This window comes from Terrapene carolina, unplaced genomic scaffold, assembly GCF_002925995.2.
Source record: "Terrapene carolina triunguis isolate 2854851 unplaced genomic scaffold, T_m_triunguis-2.0 Scaffold58, whole genome shotgun sequence".
Taxonomy (NCBI): domain Eukaryota; kingdom Metazoa; phylum Chordata; order Testudines; family Emydidae; genus Terrapene; species Terrapene triunguis.
Genome location: NW_020664409.1, coordinates 48,871,214 through 48,895,467, shown reverse-complemented (window position 1 = coordinate 48,895,467; position 24,254 = coordinate 48,871,214). Strand labels below are relative to the sequence as shown.

General features: G+C 40.0%; 1 protein-coding gene across 1 annotated transcript in view; it reads right to left on the bottom strand.

Annotated features, from left to right (window-relative positions):
* TGS1 (trimethylguanosine synthase 1) overlaps positions 1 to 24,254 on the bottom strand; it is a 45,853-nt gene that overhangs the window by 4,909 nt on the left and 16,690 nt on the right. Inside the window, exons 8-12 of the mRNA XM_024222274.1 lie at positions 21,635 to 21,980; positions 20,145 to 20,324; positions 18,950 to 19,093; positions 16,681 to 16,897; positions 14,639 to 14,717 (exon numbers count right to left, since the gene is read on the bottom strand). Of these exons, the coding sequence (XP_024078042.1) occupies positions 14,639 to 14,717; positions 16,681 to 16,897; positions 18,950 to 19,093; positions 20,145 to 20,324; positions 21,635 to 21,980 (966 nt within the window). The remainder of the gene's footprint in view (positions 1 to 14,638; positions 14,718 to 16,680; positions 16,898 to 18,949; positions 19,094 to 20,144; positions 20,325 to 21,634; positions 21,981 to 24,254) is intronic.

Here is a 24,254-nt window from a genome sequence, read left to right as displayed (position 1 = left end):
GACATATCTTACCTAATCAATTTCCTGTCATTACAGGGGCCTCAAGCATTGGTGATACTTTAGTCTGTCCTGTTCTCTGCCAGTTTAGTCTCCTGAGGACTGAAATGCCTTATTCTAAGAAAAGCCTTTGGGCTTAATATAGTGGTATATGGAGGAAATGTAATGGCTTGTGATATACTGGTGGTCATACAAAATGATCTGATGGTCCTTTCTAGACTTAAACTCTATGGAAAAATATTCTATGAAAAAATGCAGTGGGTGCATGCCTAGAATTTGATATTTCATGCTTTAGATGTTAATGTTGCCATGGAAAATGTGGATTGAAATGCTGTGGACAGCTACAGTCTTGGTTTATGCTTGTAAAAGAAATCCTGCTTTCACTGCACATTTAATGAAACAGAATTGGATTTTATTTTGCACAAGACTTTAGCTGACACCTGGGCAGTTTGCCTAAATCTTTTCCTTAAATTCAGAGGGAACTCCTGTGCAGCCACTGGGTAATAACTTATCTGCAGCCATCTTATAAACCATCATCCTGAGAATTTTTGTCATGCTGTTCTGGTTATTATTCCAAACATGAGTATTTTGTTGACGCTGTCAGCTTTACACAATGATGATTCATTTGGCCAACAAGTCACCAATTAATAGCTTCCCTTCCAGTAAAGTCTCTTGTGTTCATTTTTCCTCACCTTATCTAATTGCTTGTGAAGTTTAATTTTTTTTTATAAAGCAGAGTTAAAGAGAAATGAGATTTGCTTAAGTGCTAAAAGCTAAAGCACAAGTCATTAGGTGTTCCCCAAAAAACAGAAGTAGCACTGCTCCTTTTCTTCTGTAGTATTAAACTAATATGCTGTACCAAAAAACTCAGCTGAAGAGAAGAATTTTTGATGAATGTTTTTGTGGCAACTAACAGGAAAAGACCTTTCCTCTTAATAAAAAAAAATAACATTTCAGTTTATGGAAGCCAAAGTTCTGTTAAAATATAATTGGGAAGCCACTGATATAGAAATTAAAATAGACTCTCTCTTTATGGTTAAAAGCAAAAGTCCACCCTGCTCTTGATGAATATTTCACACCACTATTTTTTAGATACTTCAGTATTTACTGATAAACAGCTGGTGCAAATATCTTACAACGTAAATAGCAAACAGCAAGTTAAGAAGCTTCAGAAGATCTTTAGTGGACAATATGAATCATCAGCACAAAGGCAACATACCTGAAACCCTTCAGAACCCCAGGAAAGAGTTACATTCTGGCCTCCCAATTTAACATATAAGCATTTTCCCTCTGAAACCAGAAAATTGAGTAAAAAATGTTTACTCAATTTACAGCGATATTTGTTTCTGTCTGGAACCCACTTTGATTCTCAAATTAGTTTTTACTGGTTTCCTTTTTGTTTGAACAATATAAGACATTTTGTTTGTAGTTTTTATGGACAGGTTTTAACAATATCATTATACCCTGTATTGCCTAGTCTTAACATATCAAATAGAAGCTCAATACTATCTTGATTGATTTGGCTTATTAGGATAATATCATAAAGGTGAAAGACCATATCTGAAAATTTTTGCACCCTGCTGCTTTTGCAAGAGAACAAGCCACCTAATTTTATTTTTTCAAACCAAATAAGAAGCCTCTTGGGATGTAGATGAATACACTCTAATCTTTGCAAAAACTTTCATGTATGTTTCTAGACCTAACATGATTGATCCTAATGTCAATCACTTACAGAGTGTAACTCCACATAATTCACCACCAATTATTATATATTAGTTGTATTAACATAGCACCCAGGGGCCCCAATTATAGATCAAGACCCCCTTTGTGCTAGGTACTGTACAAACATGGAACAAGAAGACAGTCTCTGCTCCATATGGCTTAATATCAAAATAATCTATTTTAAGTGAAAATATCTGAGTAATAACACTGGGAGATCTAGGCCTGTTCTGCACTACAAAGTTAGGTCGATGTAAGTCGCCTTGCGTCAACCTATTTATGCATGTGTCTATGTTCAAAATTTGTCTCCGGCTGACATAAGCATCCCATGACAGAGAGACAGTGAAAGCACCTCCCTGAGCAGCACAGAGCCATGGTCAACCTACTTTGGTCAATGCAGTGCGAGCATAGACTCTGCATTATTCGAAGCAGTGCACTCAAAGCCAGTTAAGACTAACTTGATGGTGAGACAGAGTGCTGAGATGTGACAGGTGGGTCAGCACTCTGATCACTGTAGCCTGAATTGGTTCCCCTAGTAATGGCTGATTGAATAATTAGCTAATCAGAAGGAGAGGTTAGGGAGGTAAGGAACTAATTAGACCTCAACAATTAGACCTGAACCACCTGATAAAAGCCAAGAAGGAAGTGTTATGTGGGGGAAGGAGGACATGGCTAGCTGAGCCTAGAATGAAGGCACTCCTTAGAGAGAGGGAGACCTCCTCTCCTTTTAGGGCCCTAGCAAAGAAGGGCTGAAAGAAGCAGAGGTTAAAACTGTGATGTTGCACTGTACTGGGGCTGGTGATTGGGTTTAGAATAAAATGCAGCCTACATACAAGAAGAAAGTGGGTCTGAGCAGTTTCTGGGGCATCAGGACAGAGCGTGGCCCTGTCACGATGGGCAAAACCCACTTACCCCATTATTTCCTTCTAGAATATAATTTTTTTTCTGAAGATGGTGAAAGCTGCAGAGATGTTAAGGGAAACTATAGAGGGAGCAAGGAGACCATAGAAGTAATGGGAGGGCACTAGGAGTTGCCAAGGAAGTAAGGAATTACAGCTAGATGTGGAAAAATATCTGAATAAACTGGCTTTCTATACAGCTTAAAAGATAGCAAAGCTACACAAAGTTATTTGGGAAAATGGCTTTTGTATGGAAAATCCATCTGTGGCTTAACCTTTATGGAGGAATATACTATACTCATCCTTACAATCCTAACAGACGCATGCTGAGAAAACTTATCTCCTAACTATCAGCTAAACAGCTCTAATAGAGAGCTCTGTGAAGCAATGTAATGGTTTAACATAAATCACCATTCGTACACTGCTTTGAGGCTACCTTCACCCTCACCCTTTGTAACAAAGAAGGGCAAAATGGGAAATCATTATTACTAATGTTTTCTGAAAAGAATCCTGCTCCCTCTCTCACCCCGATAAAATTTTCATTGAGGGGAGGGGGGAGAGGAGAACCACTGTTGAAAATAATCAGTGCAGATTACTTTAGAAGGCCAATGAAAGTTTGCTTGTTGGGAATAACAAGGGTGCTTTCATGGTTGCTAACCCAGAATTGTCATTAGTCTTGATAGTTAAAGATTGCAATCACCTTTGCTGAAATAATGTGGAGTAGGTTGAATAAAATCCAGTGATAGGAAGACAATTTACAGCAGGTTAATTATTGTATGCTGAGACCAAGATTTTCCAAAGGGACTAGTGATTTTGGGTCTCCAATTTGAAACACCTTAAAGCAGTGATTCTCAAACTTATTTGATCATGCCCCCCTTCTTTGTGTCTGTAGTAGTTTACCCCCCCGGCCACATAAGTACATATACAGATAAACAAAAAAAATCAACATGCAACTCTCACTAAATATTAAAAACAGTAAGGCATTGATTCAAACAGAGCCAACGATCCACTGTAATAAGAGGAAAAGCAAAACTGCTTGTGGTCGATGCTTACAATTAAATGTGCACACCCCATCATAGCAAATGGATTAACATACAGATGGCAACAACTTTGTATAACGCTGTGCAAGCTTAACAGAAATCCATCAAAATGCACAGCCCCATCTAGAGTCAAATGCACAGCACCAGCTGAGGAACCTGATGTGTCTGGACGAATCAGCTTGGCTAATTATTCACTGCTTTGGGTAAAATGTGCACAGTACATTCCCCTCCCCCCGGTAACACTTCTCATGCCCTCTCCCCCAGAATATATTCCGGCCCCCCCCGGGGGGGGGGGGGGGGGCGAGCACAGTTGGAGAACCTTTGCCTTAAAGGGACCCAATTTTCAGAAGGTGAATGCTTAGCACTTTCTGAAAATCAGATTTCAAGATCTCAAGCTGAGCACCCAAAAACGGAGGATCCCAAAAACAGATACTCTCGCAAAACTTGACCCAAATGATTTTAACCTGTGAAAATTGTTTACTGGACTAAGGGCACTTTGTAACAGTTGTTTAATTGTTTTATAATTGCATGCCCTATTTGCAGAACTGAAAACAGACCGTGTTAAGAAATAAGGACAATTCATGGTAACGCATATTATAAACGGTCTTTTTGCTAAAAGGGGAAAAAAATGTGTTTTCTAAAGTAAATATTCACTCATAACTACTGACCTTGTATGCAATTTGATTATTTTTAAAATTAAAAATAGGATACTCAAGTGCTCAGAATACAGTATCATGGAAGCTAATTAAGCAGAGTCAGAGTGGCTAGTGATAATCCAAACTCCACAAGTTTCTTGGTAATTAGCCTCTAACAATATTGGTTAGGCTGGTAAAAAAATCATATTAAGTAAGTTGATACTTGAATTGGAAAACCAATTTTACCACCTGTGGGTGATTTGCACTAGGTGTTCTCCCATCGTTTTATTAAAGCTATTCCAATTCTCTTTCTTTTTGCCAGGTTAAACATCCTACACAGTTTTAATCAGAGGTGTCACCTGCAGGATTTCAGTAGAACATATGAGGAGGGCCACTCCACAAAACCAATTTCATTTTTACCATTTAATGATAGAATAGATGTCTCAGAGTTAACTTTTGTGTTGTTTAAAATAACACTGGACAGAAACCTCATGAATGTGTCATGTTAGGACCTAACTGTGATAAGTTCTCCTTCTATGGTTATGTCTACATTACGCACCTTTTAGCGGCACAGCTGTGCCGCTAAAAGGTGCACAGTGTAGCTACTCTTTCGTCGGTAAAATTTTTGTCGTTCAGGGTGTGTGCGTTTTTTTCACACCCCTGAACGACAAAAGTTTAGCGATGAAAGTCCAGTGTAGATGAAGCCTAAGAGTCAGACCATATATGGGTGTACCAGAAAGAGCATCTCCTCCAACCTAGGTCAACTCTTAGCAAAGGTATTAACAGTCTGAGAGAAAGGAAAACAAACAGGTCAATATTACTCCTGGGGGAATTCTGTGCATCTGCGGATGCACAGAATTCATCTGTCTCACCTAATTTTGTATTTTCCTGCATAAAAAAGATTTTGCCTAAGAAGCTGCAGTTCCGTCTTTTGCCCACCAGGCTGTGTTCATGCCAGCTGTTCTAGTGCCATAGTGACCTCTGGTGGGTAAAAGGCAGAACTGCAGCACTTCTTAGGCTAAATGTATTTCATGTGGGAAAATGCAAAATTCTATGCCCAGTGTTGCAGAATTCCCCCAGGAGCAAAGTTCATCACTGACCCCTGCCCATGGATCCAGGTTAGGACAGAGTGGGGCACACAGGGCTGCTGGGGGTGGTGGTGATGTCACAGACTGGGGTTCAGAATGGCAAGTGGGGGGGGGGAGAGACAGACTGGAGCATTGGCTCAGGAGCTAGTGGGGTGACAGCATTAAGCCTGGGGATGGGGGAGGGGAGCTGCAGACACCTATGGGGATGAAGGGATGGGGAAGATATGCCTGACTGAAGGGGAGAAGCTTGGGGTCAGACAGGGTCTCCATGGGGCAGCTTCCTAACACCCTAACAATCCCATCTCCTCCCCCCCAAAGAAAAACCTCCCACCCACACCCAACACCCTCCAGGTTCACTCCTAGGCTCCTTCCCTCTCCCTCAGCTCCTCTGTTACCCCTGACTCCCGCAAGCCTTTGCACTGCTTCTGACAGGTGCAGGAAATACTGTTCTATATTGTAATTTAAATGAATTATACAAAATTCTGTATTAATATACATAGTAAGGAATCTATTTGTCAAAAAAAATCTTTTTTTTTGTCTGCATTGTTACAGACATACTTGCTGACAGATATTTTGAAATAAATTAACAAAATAATAGTAACTCGCATGATTATATTGTGTTATTTTCATAAATAGAATATGCAGAATTCTCAAATATAGTGTGCAGAATTTAAATTTTTTCAGCAGAGTTCCCCCAGAAGTACAATATGCACAACAATATGCTCTTTCTCAGCAAGTATAAAAGGTTGCAACATTTCAAGAGAGAGTAGCAAAATCCCCTAAGAAAAAACAAGCTATGAAAAGAGCCAGCACTACTACCTTAGGGGCAAGTTCTGCTCCTGATCCTGATGGTTTTACTACTTGGTTTGAAAAAACATTGTAAGTGAAAAAGTCACCAGGGTTTCTTCAGCTATCTGAATGTTCACAGAGTTTCCACTGTGCTTGATTTTGAAAACTGTAAAACAAACAAAACAAATACTCTAAAGAGAACAAGGAAGTCTCTTTAAAGCTGTGACTCTAATCCTTTTCTTTAAGCCTGTCTCTCCAGAAGAGTTTTTCCAGGTGAAATTTTGTGCTATGGTATGTAAACGTACAACTAGCAACCAATTAAAGTGATCTCTCAATCCAAGCGTTGTTAAATCGTTTGATTGACAGTTTTAATACTTTGAAAATGCTAGTTCTGGATTTTTTTTTTTTTTTAAGAGAAAATGTACTCGGTGCATTAAAACCCTGATGCAAGGAGATTCAGCACATGCGGTATGTCACACATACAAAGAGTGTAGGGCTGTCAAGCGATTAAAAAAATTAATTGTGATTAATCGCACTGTTAAACAATACTAGAATAACATTTATTTAAATATTTTTGGATGTTTTCTACAATTTCAAATAAATATATTTCAATTACAACACAGAATACAAAGTGTACAGTACTCACTTTATATTTATTTTTGATTACAAGTATTTGCACTGTAAAAAAACAAAAATAGTATTTTTCAATTCACCTAATACAAGTACTGTAGTGCAATCTCTTTATCATGAAAGTTGAACTTAAAAATGTAGAATTATGTACAAAACCCCCCTGCATTCAAAAATAAAACAATGTAAAACTTTAGAACCTACAAGTCCACTCAGTCCTACTTCTTGATGTTCAGCCAATCACTCAGACAAACAAGCTTGTTTACATTTGCAGGAGATAATGCTGCCCTGATAGTGAGAACAGGCATTCTCATGGCACTGTTGTAGCCGGAGTCGCAAGATATTTACGTGCCACATGCGCTAAAGATTCATATGTCCCATCATGCTTCAACCACCATTCTCGGGAACATGAGTCCATGCTGTCCTGCCCGATAACCATCCAAAGCAGTGTGGACCGACACATGTTCATTTTCATTATCTGAGTCAGATGCCACCAGCGGAAGGTTGATTTTCCTTTTTGGTGGTTCAGTTTCTGTAGTTTCCACATTGGAGGGTTGTTCTTTTCAGACTTCTGAAAGCATGCTCCATACCTCGTCCCTCTTAGATTTTGGAAGGCACTTCAGATTCATAAACCTTGGGTCGAGTGCTGTAGCTATCTTTAGAAATCTCACATTGGCACCTTCTTTGTGTTTTGTCAAATCTGCAGTGAAAATGTTCTTAAAATGAACAACATGTGCTGGGTCATCATCCAAGACTGCTATAACATGAAATATATGGCAGAATGTGGGTAAAACAGAGCAGGGGACATACAATTGTCACTAGTTCAGTCACAAATTTAATTAACTTGTTATTTTTTTAACAAGTGTCAGCAGCATGGAAGCATGTCCTCTGGAATGGTGGCCAAAGCATGAAGGGGCACGGACGTTTCACATATCTGGCACGTAAATACCTTGCAATGCCAGTTACAAAAGTGTCATGCAAATGCCTGTTCTCACTTTCTGGTGACATTGCAAATAAGAAGAGGACAGCATTATCTCCTGTAAATGTAAACAAACTTGTTTGTCTTAGCGATTGGTTGAACAAGAAGTAGGACTGAGTGGACTTGTAGACTCTGAAGTTTTAAATTGTTTTGGTTTTGAGTGCAGTTATGTAACAAACAAAAAAATCTACATTTGTAAGTTGCACTTTCATGACAAAGAGATTGCACTACAGTACTTGTATCAGATGAATTGAAAAATACTATTTCTTTTGTTTATCGTTTTTACAGTGCAAATATTTGTAAGCAAAAATAATATACTCTTTGATTTCAATTACAACACAGAATACAATATGTATGAAAGGGTAGAAAAACATCCAAAATATTTAATAAATTTCAATTGGTATTCTACTGTTTAACAGTGCGATTAAAACGGCATTAAAACGGTGATTAATCGTGATTAATTCTTTTGAGTTAATCGTATGAGTTAACTGTGATTATTCGACAGCCCTAAAGGGTGCTTAAAAACAAGGAAATTAAGATTTATAATTAGCACAGATAGTAAGAACCTTTTTTAAAAAAAAGTTAAAAACAGGTCTTTTATATTTTACTGGGGCTGTTCATCTTCAATTTGACCTAAAAATGCAACACACAAAAAATTATTCTTGTAACAAGAACACAATCATAGGCAGGTAAATTTGACGGGATTTAAAAAAACCAAAACAGTTTCTTTAACACTTTTCCCCATGTTTTATTAATACTACTGCTCCCTCTAGAGATAGAAGAATGAACTGAAGAGAAACAATTTGATTAATTGCACCTTACCAAGGGCTAGTCTACTCCACCAGTGTGCCAAACAACAAATTTCAGAGTAGCAGCCGTGTTAGTCTGTATCCGCAAAAAGAACAGGAGTACTTGTGGCACCTTAGAGACTAACAAATTTATTAGAGCATAAGCTTTCGTGGGCTACAACCCACTTCTTCGGATCTTCCATATATGCATGTAGAATTAATACTGCTTATCAAATATTCTCCATGTGCTGGCCATGTACAACATAGCACAAATTGGCTTGGTACATTATGGATTTTTTCCCCCTTTCTCTAGTTAATAAATAAAATAAATAAATAAAATCAGGAATTGGCCGCTCCTGTAGGCAAGATACCAGACTTGAAGGACCAATGACCTGATCCTGTATGACAAATCTCATAAGAAGTTCTCTAGGGATGGGACTGCCTATTCTACTTCTTTTCCTTTTTTGTGTTTTGCCACCTTGTACACTCCAGGACTAAACAAATGTAATGTTATTTAAGTAGTGAGGGGAAGGAGGAATGAAAACTAAAAACCATTTGTTTGTTTTCTTATATCCTGAACAAAACATTCTAAAAAAACCTGCTGTTTACAAACTGGGATGGGCACAATTTTTCAGGAATAATCCTTCTGCATTAGTACTTACTGTAACACTGTATGGAATATGGGTGACCATTTACATTATTGATACCAATATTACAAAATTGCAATGAATCTTACAAGATATGCCATATAAGGTATCAGTGGCAAAGTTATAATTTGCTAAGTATGATAATCTTGTTTATATGTATGTATCATCTTTGTATCATGAGTTATAAATACATGTAATATATCTGCATCTCAAACCTGTGCTGTGTTTCTGGGTGACACCCTCAGACACTGGCATCAGCACTATCTAGCCTGTTTGATAGCCCATCAAGGGCAATCAGCTGTACAATGACCCCACTGAGAGAAGCCAGGGGCTATGCCTTTGAGTCAGCAGGACATGTTTGGACATGTCTGTGCACAGGGGACTCCCAAGAGCTTTACCATGCCCATGTGCTGTGAGCTTGTGTTTGGGACAGAGGATATATCCTTTGCCGTGTGGCTTTTACAAAAAGGGAGCTGTATCACCCAGGGCCGGTGCAACCATTAGGCGAACTAGGTGTTCACCTAGGGCGCCAAGTGCTTGGGGGCGCCAAAAAGCGATGCCCTGGCTCGGCAGGGAGGAGCCGTGTTTTGGAGGCACCGGAGAGACAGAGCGTCGGCTTGTGGGGGCGGCGAGCCCCAGCCATGGAGGAGCCAGCGAGGCGCGGGGGGGGGGTGGGCGGCAGCAGCCCTGCAAAGGCGGCGGCGCCGCTAGCGGGAAGCAGCCATGCCCCCCACCCCTCTTGCCCAGGCTGTTGCCCGGCGCCCGCACCCAGGGGCTCCTGCAGGCTGCAGCAGATGCATGTGGGTGGTGGCCCCCATGCGTCCCCCGGCTTCCGCCTCGCTGCTCTCGGGCTCTGCGGCTCCCGGGCATGTGAGCCACCGCCGCCGGGGCCCTGAGCCTGCTCCGGGAGGGGCAGCGGCGGCTCACACTCCCGGGAGCTGCAGAGCCCGAGCGTGGGGAGGTGGGAGCTGGGGGGCGCACGGGGGCCGCCGCCCGCATGCATCCGCTGCAGGAGCCTTCGGGGGCGGGGGGAGGGGACAGCCAGGCTGCAGCCCGGGCAGGCACGCCCCCAAGCTCCCCCCTCACCACGCTCGGGTTCTGCGGCTCCTGGGCGTGTGAGCCGCCGCTGCCCCTCCTGGAGCAGGCTTCGGGCCCCTGCACCCCAGCGGTGGCGGCTCACATGCCCGGGAGCCGCAGAGCCCGAGCGTGGTGAGGGGAGTGCCGGGGGGCGCATGGGGGCTGGCGCCCGCATGCATCCGCTGCAGCCTGCAGGAGCCCCCGGGGGGGGTGCCGGACCGCAGCCTGGGCAGGAGGGGCGGTGGGCGCGGCTGCTCACCACTAGCGGCGCCGCTGCCTTTGCAGGGCTGCTGCCCCCCTGAGCCTCGCCGGCTCCTCCATGGCTGGGGCTCACCGCCCCCTCAAGCAGGACGCTCTGGCTCTCTGGAAGGCGGCTCCTCGCTGCCGAAGCGGCCCAAGCCCGGCAAAGCCAGTGAGTGGACTCGGGAAGGGGGCCACCGGGGTGGGGTAGGGAGGGCTCGCGAGGGCGCTGTGCACTCTCCAGGGGAGTTCAGGGGTTGGGGAGGGGGGAACCTGGTCTGGGGAGCAGCCCCTGGGCACGGCTGGCCCCTAGGGTCTATAAAGGCTCGTTGGGATTTGTCCCTCAATGAACCAATGTGTGTGTGTGGGGGGGGGGAGGGGGGGCAAGGTGGAAGTTTCGCCTAGGGCGCAAAATATCCTTGCACCGGCCCTGGTATCACCTCCATTTTGTCTTCAATCCTGCTTCTCTGATTGCTTTGACCATTTAACAACTCTCTTCTTGTTCTTTTCTTTTCTAATAAACCTTTGTTTTCGATCAGGGGTAGGCAACCTATGGCACGTGTGCTGAAGGTGGCACGCGAGCTGATTTTCAGTGGCACTCATGCTGCCCGGGTCCTGGCCACTGGTTCGGGGGGCTCTGCACTTTAATTTAATTTTAAATGAAGCTTCTTAAACATTTTAAAAACCTTATTTACTTTACATACAACAATACTTTAGTTATATATTATAGACTTATAGAAGGAGACCTAATAAAAATGTTAAAATGTATTACTGGCACGCAAAACCTTAAATCAGTGTGAATAAATGAAGACTCGGCACACCACCTCTGAAAGGTTGCCGACCCCTGTTTTAGATACTAAAGGATTGGCTGGCAGAGAGAGGTATTCTGGGTAAGATCCAAACTAGTACTGATCTGGTAATATAATGTCTGGTCCTCTGGGGATCAGAAGAACATTTTATATTGTTTTAAATACAGTTTAGAATAGAGTTTTAAATAACTTCTCACTTTACTGGACCTATTTGCTGACTGGGAGCCAGAGACTGGAATGCAATAAAGGGGGCTGTGTGATTTCTTTTTTTCAGCTTCTTGATAACCAGTGTGGGGGATCAGGAGCACAGTTTGTGATTGATTGGTGAATCTAACTACAGTGTTAACCATCAGTTTTAGGAGAATCTACTCTCCTTTTTGCAGCCTGCCCTGACTGTGGCATTTTCAGTGTGGGCTACCCTAGGCACCTCGGGTCACACTTACCACAGACCTTTTCACATTACAGACAGAGCTGGTAGTGATGCCTATAGTTGAGGGAGCCTAACACTCTACGATTCCATTTTCAACTGCTCGTAAAACTCTGTCAAAGCTTAATTTTTCAGCCAGAAGTTTTCCATGCTTGCCCTTTGTCTCAAGGTGAATACACCTGTACCCCAATGTAACGCTGTCCTCGGGAGCCAAAAAATCTTACCGCGTTATAGGTGAAACTGCGTTATATCGAACTTGCTTTGATCCGCCGGAGTGCGCAGCCCCGCCCCTGCGGAGCACTGCTTTACCGCGTTATATCCGAATTCATGTTATATCGGGTTGCGTTATAGCGGGGTAGAGGTGTATTTTATTTTAAAGTTTCAGCTCAAATGGTTCAGCCACCATGCATCATAATAGTATATGAGGATGTAGTTAAAAACTGTTTGTTCTACAATAGGCATGACTCATTCAGTGCACAGGATGGACAGTGAATGAGAGAGAGTTGTAAGAAGAGTATGGATGTTCTCTTGTGGTTAAGGCAGTAGCGTGAGACAGAAGAGGGCTGGATTCTATTCCTGATTCTGCCCAAGACTTCTTTTATGATTCATAGATTCCGAGGCCAGAAGGAATCATTGTGATCATCTAGTCTGACCTGGGTTACACAGGCTACAGGATTTCCACAAAACAATTTTGTTTCAACTACACATATCTTTTAGTAAAACATCCTATCTTGATTTAAAATTTCCAGTGATGGAGAACTAACTTGACAAGATCTAACTTGACAAAAATCTCTCTTTGATGAAATTACACGTTTGGTTGATAAAGGTTATTGAGTTGATGTAATAAACTTCTGCAAATCATTTGACTTGGTACAGCACTAAACTTAAATTCAGAAACTAGAATGCTACAAAATCAATACAGCACACATTAAATTGGTTAAAAATTGATTAACACGTCTCAAAATGTAGCTAAACAGGGAATTATCATCAAGCGGTTATTTTTCTAGTGGGGTCCTACAGGGATTGGTTCTTGGTACAACACAACTTAACGTTTTTATAAGTGATTTGGAAGAAAACAAAACCACTGATAGTTTGCAGATGACACAAAAGATTGCAGGAATGGTAAATAATGAACAGGACGGGTCACTGATCCTCAGCAATCTGAATCACTTGGTAAATTGGGTGCAAGCAAACAACATGCATTCAGTATGGCCAAATGTTAGGCCTATATCGAGGAAAAAAGAATGCAGGCCATATGTACAAGATAGAGGACTTTATCCTGTGAAGAGGTGATTGAAAAAGACTTGGGTGTCATGGTGCATAATCAGCTGAACGTGAACTCCCAGTGTGATGTTATGACCAAAAGGGCTAATGTGAACCTGGGATGCATAAACAGAGAAATATGGAGTAGGAGTAAAGACATTATATTACCTCTGTATTTGGCACTGGTATAACCACTATTGAAATCGTGTGTCCAATCCTGGTGTCCACAATTCAAGAAGGATGCTGAAAAACTGGAGAGGTTTCAGAGAAGAGCCACAAGAGTGATTAAAGGATTGGAAAACACGCTTTATAGTGATAAACTAAATAGATTGAGATCCTTGAGTCTAACAAAGAAAAAGAAGGTTAAAGGATGACTTGGCTAGTCTACAAGTATCTAAATGGGGAACAGAAATTTGATAACAAAGGGCTCTTCAATCTAGCAGACAAAGATATAAGAAGATCCAATGGCTGGAAGTTGAAGCTAGAAACATTCAGACTGGAAATAAGGTGCACATTTTTAATAGTGATGATAATTAACCACTGGAAAGATTTACCAAGGACTGCGGTGGATTCTCCATCACTGGAGTTTTTTAAATCAAGATTGGATATTCTTTTAGAAAATCTACTCTAGTTCAACCAGAGCTATTGGACTTGAAACAGGAATTAATTCAGGAAGGTTCTATGGCCTGTGTTATCCAAGTGGTCAGGCTAGATCACAGTGGTCCCTTCTGGCCTTAATCTACGAATTCTGCATAGATTAACGCATACTGTAAGTGGAGGAAATTAAGTCAATCTCTTGGAAGAGATACAGTGCAGAACATCCACTATACCTATTTACCGAATGTTATTAGTATATCCCAACCAAAAGGGGTTATTTCACTTCTACTAATACTGACATGAACTGTTCCACTTTAGTAGGCTTCTTGATAGCCAATGAATTTCACATTGCACATGACGTAATTTAATAATGAAAATTCCTGTAGTAAGTGTACACTGGTAGAACAAGTCTTTTGTTTATATGATTTTTTCATATCTCTGGATCATCTAGTCATTTATGTTCATGAGCTGCCTATATGTGAACAAGCAATTGTATAGGTAACTAATGTCAGCTCTGCTTCTAGCAGCACACTGATATTCTAGAGCCCAAAAACATTGTTTATTTTGTACATTACCTAAGATGCTACTCAAGTTGGTATTCCAGGATGTATAATGATTTTCTTCAGCTTTCTTTATGTACTGAAAATCTGAACACTGAGCTTTGTTATTCAACAACTCTCCTCAAGTCCAGCGCTGGTTAAAGACACATGCTATAACTGGTTTGATTGATATGAAGAAGCATTAGTTAACACCCTGCCAGAAGGATAGGAGTTTGGAGGAGAGCGGCACACAAAATTGAGAGAGTAACGTACTGTTGTTCTAGAATGCAGTAAGGAAAAACAAACTGACATGAGTTATTCACTATCCAGTTTCCCAATATGTTAAGATATGTTGTAAAGGTAAAAATTATTAACTACAGGCCTCTACTACAACAACTGATTCATTTGAATAAGGTTAAAAGATAAATTTATATCAGAAAAGTTGCTTCTGAAAAGCTGCTTGTGAATGATAACTTACCTGGTCAATGTCAGCATTGCGTGGCAGGAAATACACAATGTTGTTTGTGATCTTCTGAGACAGCTTGAAAATTTCAAATGTAGAGGCCAGTAAAGGAAAAAAAAGCTTGACATGGGTTCATTTGCTAGGTTAGAATATCCCCCATCTAGTGATTAGAGACATTACATTCTTCTAATTAGTCTATTGGTGCTACGCATTAGATACTCTTTTGAAATGTCAGACCTAGCACTACCAAAATGGATAAACTCTTCACATTCCATAAATTTGCCCAGATGTTATGAAGTGTTTCATGTGCCAGAGTTTCACCAACATTGTTTCTTAAAATGAAAATAGTATCTGTTAAAACTGTCACACATTTTTCATTTGCTGGCTATTTTCTATCCCATATTCTGGCTTGATCCTTCTAATTAATCACACATATATAAAAGATTAATTGAAAGTTATACATACACACACACACACATTCATTATCAAGTTACCAAGGGGCCACCAGGTTGCTACAAAATATCAATATAGAAATGATCCAGTAACAATAAGACTGCTTTGTGCTATTGATTGGTTTCCTAGGATACAGGCATCTGCTATGTTTTAGACAGTCTGGAAAAAGATTGTAAGTAACTAGGATGTACTTTTCATAAAAGGATAAGAAAATAGGTAACTAACTCTGAAACGCAGCCCATGTGTTTTTGTAGGTAATTTCTTGAGTTAGGGAAAGTTTGTCTGGTTACATCAATTTATATTTTTATATGAAATATTTTAACACACTGGAAAGGAGCTCAAGAGTACTAGATGAATGTTTTATAAATAATTTATAAACGGGAAAAATGTTAGTGGAAATTCTAGCTTTTAAAACAGGTTTTATTTTTCAATTTTGAACAAAATATCTTAAGTATATATGTACAGTTTATTTATATTTAATTAAAGATTGCCTGTATTTTTAAAAATCTGACAATCATATCATCTAATAAATATTCAGATAGGTAATTAGGGCACCATGTTTATTTGGGAGCTTTTTACTATAAATTAGAAAGCTGATGTATTTCTGTAGCCCACAGATGGGTCTTATCACATGCTTTATGCATTACTGCCTACATGAAAAAAAGTTTTCTTGTTTGTCAAAAAGCTACAAAAAAATTACCAGTTGCTCCAACTTCAAGTCCCAGCCTGATATCAAAACAAAGCAAAATACTACGAATATCTTGGTTTTATTATCAGCATGACAAATGCCATTAACAGTGATGCACTGATTTAAAGACCTACCACAGTCTCATTTTTTTGAAATAGAAGTCTGCTTTGCAGACAACTTTGCCTCCTCTCGCCCACTCCAGTTTTTTTTATTTTTAATAATTAAGTACATATGCATGAAAAAAAAGGCAACAGTTGCTTAGGAGTCTTCATATGTTCCTGTTGCTTACTCCTCATTTGAATTCTTAAGGCCAAATCCTCTGTTAATGAAGGAGAAAAAATCTGTCCCATAATCCTCTGGTTGCAACACCACAACTGATTAATGTGAAGATGATCATGTCACATATGATCATGGCCTCAAGAAAGAAAATAGAGGCAGGGAACATATGAAAAATCCTAAGCAACAAGATCATGTTTTCAAACAAATATACTTCATAGTTTGTTTTTTTTAATTGAAAGAAGAAAAATCAAAAGCGATTTCAACAATTGTTTTTTGATAATTTTTGGAGACACGTGATCTAAATCCACTGCACACCGATCTTGAAGGTAGATGCTCCTGAGCATTAACCCCAGCTCTAACACTACTCTCTGCATGGGCAAGTCACTAAGGACCAAGTTTCATGTGTCCACTAATTCTGAGCCCCTCAATTTTTGGGTATCCAACCTCACACATTTAAGGCCTGATTTTCAAGCGTGCTGTGCACCTGCAATTCCAAATCAAGTTCAAAGGAGCCCAAAGTATCAACAGAACAAGATAGAACCAAAGAATCATGCATTGTTTTATCCTGCTAAAAGAAGTGAAGCTCTTGTTAATGTGTGAGAGCTATTGCTGTGAACATATGACTTTGAAAGGATATCCATCAGGCGATATCATTGTTCTAACATCAAAGATTTCTGCCGTGGCATAGTCAGGACCCCCCCATGGAGGGCTGAGGAACACAACATCTGCTTTTATATGAGAAGCCAGCAACATGAAGTCTCCACATATGAAGTCTATCTGATCAGCTACTCCATACACTTCTGCATTATTGCAGGCAAGACTGATCTTAACAGGGTCAATATCGATCGCAATCACTGAAAAGAAGATGAAAGGAAAAAGAATTAACACTATGAAACACAAACTGACAAAGCCATTGGACAGATGTCCATATTGCTTGCCAAAATAAGATGTTCCTTTGGTTAAGGTGCTGTATTGTAGTTCTTAGGTGCATAACGCATTTATAAACCCACTAATTTTGTGTTCCCATTCGGGACTTCTATAAATATGTATACTTTTTGTCATATACCAATAGCCAATTATCTCAATCTTGTTGCTAAAGCACACCAAACTGTATTTCCTCAAAGGGGCAAATTCTTACCCTCCAACACTGGAAAGCAGAGGTTCCCAGATGCTGCAGAAACAGTAGAGTTTCACACTACAGGAAGGAGGGAAAGCAGGTGAGATTTGGGAAAGCTGGCTGTGGTTGAACATACCCTGCATGCTGTGAAGCACAGTTCTGCAATGGCTCCCTGTGCATTCCTGAGCTGGGGTATTTGGAACTGTGCATCTGCTACTATGTTGATCTACCAACTCAACACTGGGCTGGAGCCCTGGTAGGTAATGCATTCTGGGAGGGCAAAGACTCCTTTCCTTGACACCAGCAGAACCCCCTAGGATACATGGCTCAAACTCCTTGGCTGGCAGCTGATCTCACCCCAAGAATAAATGAAAGACAGGCTGCAAGAGATGACACTAATCAATAACTCTTCTGAAAAGTAAACTGAAACTATGTGCACCTGGTACAGCATGAGAGCTGTTATGATACAGTATAAACATTTACACAAAACTCAGTCACAAAATATAAAGAAAAAAACTAAGTTTAGATTAAAAGAATAGTTACAGAAATAACTGAATGTGAACTGCCAAATTTAGCATAGATCACATCATCATCTGCCTTCCCCAGAAAATATTCAGCACTAGAATATGAATCTGCTTTGCACCCATGAATGTTTAGTGAGAGATTCCATGGAGCAGAATATTGAGTATTATATGTTTTCACTGAAGAAGTTGCTTTCACTCCATTAGTGCAGTAGCAATAAATTATCAATGTAAAAATACGCTTATTTTAGATTAACATTACTTAGCAGGAACTGGCTCAGCTGCACCAGCATGTGCTCCTATTATTGGCAGTATTTTATAGACCATATGTAATGTGCTTATAAGTGGCACACAATTGCATACTGCATAGTTGTCATGGAAACAAGAAGCTGTAAACTGCTCTTCTGACACACACTGCTGATTAGCTTAACTTTCTGTGCCTCACCAGAATCATACCAACTGAATAAAAAAAAACCCTAAAAGATTCTTGGGGACTGTGGGATTATTAAACCTGATAAATGATTTCTTGAGAAAAACTATTCTTGGGAACATCTCTTATACACTGTTTTTCTTAACCTGTTGGAGTGAAGAGCATTTTCCTCCCAAATTCTTTTCATCTCTTTTTGGCGAGGGGAGACTAGATGGCACTTTTCTCAGAGCCAGTCAATGATGTCCCTTAGTTTGTCACAGGCATTGTCCCAGGAAGTCTGTTACAAGCTGAACCTAACTTCCACAGCAAATTCTTTAGATTCTGCACCACTCTGATGTGGGAGACTGGAAATATTGCAGCAGCTTCATTCAAATTAAAAATGGAGTGTCTTCATTAATTTGTATTATTCATTTTAATTTTAATCAGTACTGTAGCCCCTGTGTTATTTATTTTTATATTAAATTATCCCAGCCCAATCCCTACAGAGCTATGGGAGTCTACTTGGGCTTGGGATATACACATCATACAGATTAGCTATTTTACTAAAACACGTGATAAATAAAATAACTTTGAATAATACAACAAGTGATCATCTTTGGCTAAAATAAACTGATTAAAATATGCATGGCAGAAACACAAGAGCAGTCCTGTTTTTTTCAAATATATAAACAAAGAGGTTGACATGCTTATGCTGGAGTAAAAAAATTCATCAATAGTATATATCGCAGTAGAACATAATGAATAAGGTAAAACACATGTAGAAATCCGGTATCAAGACTACTGGTAGAGAGAACAGGGGATGGGGTGGGGAAATTACTATATACAAACAGATGATTACCTCTTTTTGATGCCAAGGCAAACTGAATAGCATTTCCTCCAACTCCACAGAATGCATCCACTACTATATCACAGTTGAAGGACTGCCTGACACGGCTTGCAATATGCTTAGCAATCTTCTCAGGTGTAACAGAAAACCAACCCTCTGATGGAGGCAGTGTGGGAAGGGACGGAGAGAAAATTTGTCAATTGTTTCCAAAATCAATCATTCAAAAGAACTAAACAGAGGCTGAACATTAAATTAAGCCCAGCAACTTTGGCACCATGCATTTTACTAGGGAATTATGGGATTGACCCTGTAAGGTTCTGAATACTAATTCGATACAACAGTTTACTTTAAGTCCAGGAGTAGTCCCACTAAAGTCAGCCTACTCATGTAATTACAGCTAAACATATACTTCAGTGCTAGATTGAGCCAAAGTGCTCAGCACCTTGTAGGATCAAGCCCTACAATACTGTGATGAAAAGATAATGGTTTATACTTAAGTCACAACAACACCATTATGTTACAAACAAATATACGGCAGATCCAGAATTTATGTTAAAATTAAAACAGAGCTGAAATAAAATGGTAGAGAAGACAGAACATGGGTCTTTATAACTGAAGTTCTGTATGCCTAATATTTCTCCTTATATTTACATGGGGACTGCTTGAAAATGGGGGCTGCTTGAAATAAGATGATAAAAAAACCACAAGAAGTTGTTATACAATCACTAGTCTTTCTGCAAATTTATGACTTTTTTCCTTGGAGAACCCATACAGATCTATGTAAAGCTGTATTTTAGCAACTGACTAAATTTAGAGCATTTAATATGCAAACATGACATGTAATCAGCATATTCCAACATTGGAAGTTTATTTGGCCATATACAGATTACACCTTTTGCCATCTGATTTCTGAAGACCACTGCTGACACAAATTAATCAAATAGAATATGGTATAATTACAGGCAGCTCAATTTTCAGAAAAGATCAGGTCTGATATATGTGGCAGATCCTCAGCAGAGATCAACATAGCTCTATTGAAATCAATGAGCTATGCTGATCTGCACCAGATCACTATACATTTGTTCATACATGCCACAATGATTAAATTATTATTCACTTCTGCTTTGTTTTTTCTTATCAGATGATGAAAGTGCAGGTTTAAATACCTTTACACTGCAATGTTTGCACGCTCCAGCTAATAACACACCTCTATCTAATTTAATCCCCTCATCAAACCGAGAAAACAGTCTGTAACGCTGTGCCCAGTATTTGGCCAGCTCAGGATCAGCAGCAATCTCAGCAGGAAAAGATGGTGGTGTAGTTCTATTCTTTTTTTTCTTTTTTTTTTTCTTTTGGGTATTTCTTCTTTCAGTTGGTTCTGCTACAACTGAAAACACCAAATTACAAAGTTAGCATCATTACAGAAATCCCTCATTTCAAGGGTGAGGACTGTAGCATGTAAGTAAATATATGGCAACTATTATAATGCCCTATCTAAGCACACTGCTGGATTACATATGCGGTCATTTGCAGGATTCTGCAGGTTGGTGACCTGAGCTAGAGACACTCATGGTTACGTTTGTGCAGGCTGCAGTGGTTCCATACCAAATTTCCAGTACAGATATAGCTAGGCCACAAACCCATTATTAAGACAGAAAGGGGAATACTGATGAAGTGTCTTGTGGTGGGTTTGGATTGGCAGGGCAAAGGGAAGAGAATGAGAGCTCAGAGTGACATTAGGAACTTGGGGTGAATTTACAGTTGGAGCACCACCTGCTGACAAGCTTCTCTGATCTGCACTCCCGCCACAGTGTCAAACCCTCCTGCTCACCAATGTCAAGTCTAGTTATCTCGGCTGCTTGGTTCCTGTACTTATTGCCCCTAACTTAGCTGTTAAGCTGACTGGTTAACTGGCAAAGGGGTGAATCTCAGCAGATTTACCATTCTTTTCAGCAGATGGCAATATAGTTGACACTGCATAATTAACAATTGTTAACCAAATCAGAGGGCAATTTAGTGACCAAGTATAAGCAACTGAATTATGCTTTGTATTTAAACCAGAAATCAAAGCTGATCTACACAGAAGAATTATGTAATACCAATCTTATATTAAAATAAGTAAAACTGCAACCACAGGAACAATGGAATGTATATGGAATCCTCAGTAATCCTATTCCTTTGGAGTATAGTAAGTGTTAAATAAAAAAAAGGCTCATAAAATACTGGATTTTTTTTTTCCTAGAAAATAAAGTAATGTTAGTATTGACACATTATATGTTCCTTGAGGCTCAGTGCAATAACATATCCAAGAACCCAAACTCTGACAGTCCAGACATTTGTTTTAATTGAATCAATCCCTACTAAGGACTCTCCCTCACTACTGAAACAATGCAGCTGCAATGAGGGAGTTCACTGGGAGTAAAGAAGATTGTCAAACTGCTGTTCATTACAAGCCCCAAAGAATCATTATTAAAAACAGTGGCAAGGTCAGAATTTATTCAGAAAAATGCCAAAGCCACCTTCACCCGCACTGGCACTACACAAACCAAATCTCAGTTTGCAAGATTTTGACTGAAAAATTTAAGAATATAGTAAGTTTCATTAAGTAAATATAAAATGACAAATAGATTGGTAAAGAAACCTTACAGGATAAAGTTTATAACCAATTTGCCTCCAGTTATTAAAAACTGTACGTACCTTGACTCACACTTTCTGTTTCTACCTGAAGATAATCTGGAATATCCAGAGCAACTAGCTGTCGTCCAGAATGACATTCCTGTCTTCCTGAGCTCTGAGAGATAGAGCCACTTGCTGTTGCGTCGTCCTTCTCCTTTTCTTCAAGGTTATTTGTTCCAAGTTCATAACTAACAATGCTGGAAGATAGCGGGTCATGCTTTTTCACACTGAGATTATTACTTTGTGAACTTTCCTGTTCCTCTGAGTCACTGCTTGTAGAGGAGCCCTGCACCTTATCCTGAGCAAAGGATTCCTGGGACATAGTCTCCTCCACAGGTTCACTAACCTGCTTTAGGAACTTCTCTACCTGGAATTGTCAAGCATCACAAATAATTAGATTGCACCATCATCACGATGAAACAAGGCAGTTTAAACCAGTGGCTCTCAACCTTTCCAGACTACTGTACCCCTTTCAGAAGTCTGATTTGTCTTGTGTACCCCCAAGCTTCACCTCATTTAAAAGCTACTTGCTTACAAAAATCTGACACAAAAATACAAAAGTGTCACAGCACACTATTAATGAAAAATTGCTTACTTTTTCTTATTTTTTACCATATAATTATAAAATAAATCAACTGGAATATAAATATTGTACTTGCAGTTCGGCGTATAGTATACAGAGAAGTATAAACAAGTCATTCATTGTCTGTATGAAATTTTAGTTTGTACTGATTTCGCTAGTGCTTTTTATGTAGCCTGTTGTAAAACTAGGTAAATATCTATATGAGTTGATGTACCCCCTGGAAGACCTCTGCGTATCCCCAAGGGTATGTGTACCCCTGGTTGAGAACCACTGGTTTAAAACTCTCTTCCACTGATATAGCAATAGTTCATATTAACATATTGTATACCCTAAAAAAAACTGTTGAAAATCTTAAGTTTGCACAGTTAAAAGTGAATGTGCAAACTGCTTCTTTGGGCCAATGAATCAATATATGATCAGACTAATTCTTCAAATACTAAATAATAATACAAATTTTCCTTTACAACTTTAGTTACGCATTCTCTGTGTGTGCAGGAGACAAAATCCATGCAATTAATTCATATAAGTAGTACAATAATCCAATTTCACAGAATTCATTAGAGATGAAAACAAAGAATAATACGAAAAACTTTCTGACATATGTAGGCTAAATTTACAGCTTTTTAGTTAACTGTCTCATCCTGTGAACTGCATTTAAAGAAGGCTGCAAAGTGCATGTAAATGAGCTCCACGTTAGCTGCCTCTTCCGCTGAACTGTACCTAAGGAAGGCTGCGTGTAGTAGGAAATTCCATCAAAATAAGTTTATTCTCTCTTTAGAAGAGAGAGAGAGAGAGAGAGAGCGCGAGCGAGAGAAATCTTCAATGTGAAATGCCCTGGAGAAAAACTACCAGAACGCCTTATCTAATGTTAACAGTTGGAGCCCTGATCCTTCAAAGATCTCCACATATGGTTAACCTTAACATTACCGCTATTGTCTTTGCAAGACTGGGCTTACATCAGCAGGAGACAGATCCCCTCATGTAAACCGTAGGAAGTATACAGTTATTTTCAAATAGCCACATATTTCTTTCTTAATCCCCCCAAAGAGGAATTTTCCCCAGAATTACACTGGCCTCAGGTGCAGGGTGGGCAATACTCAGTCTTAGATCAGTGAGTTTTGTAACAAGTTTAAGGTCCAACACACCACTACCCACCAGTGTAGAAAATAAATTTTGCAATAGGAGAGTTGGAAATCCCGTGAGCCCTAGAAGAATGTGAGATAACAGATCTTAAAAAGGAGGCTGTTAACTAAAAAAATCACTTGTATAACAAGTTTCTCTAAATATGTTACTAATTCCTAGGCAAAAAATCTGTTAAAATAGAGTTAAGATTGAGATTACATTAAAGTAGGTACAGGTAAACAAACCCAACAAGAATACTGAAGTTAGCAAAATAAATAACAAGGGAGAAAAAGTGATGACTAAAAATCAATGGCTACAGTCTACAATAGTGAACAATCTAGTAGCTTCTGTTGAGTCAGGCTGAAACCTAAACCAATGATTTGGGTGATCACAGCAACGATATAGCAAATGTCCTGGTGATGGACAGGAGAATGGATAAAGCTTTTTGGGACTATTTTTATGTGCAATAAAAAGTTATGCAGGTGTATACAATTCACTATAGCATACAAATATTTTTTCCTCACTATTAATGCATGTATTTCAAAATGCAAACACATGCATTTAAAAATGCAGGTAATTCAACGGTCTATAACAGTGGTGGGCAACGCATGAAGCCCATCAGGGTAATCTGATTGCGGGCCGTGAGACATTTTGCTGACGCTGACCATCCGTAGGCACCGCCCCCCACAGCTCCCAATGGCCGTGGTTCTCTGTTCCCAGCCAATGGGAGCTGTGAGAAGCGGCAGCCAGCACATCCCTGTGGCCCCTTCGCCTGCAGGCACCGCTTCCCACAGCTCCCACTGGCCGGGAACATAGAACGGCGGCCACTGGGAGCTGGTGGTGCCTGCGGACGGTCAACATCAGCAAAATATCTCGCGGCCCGCAATCAGATTACCCTGATGGGCTGCATCCGGCGCGGGCCACAGGTTGCCCACC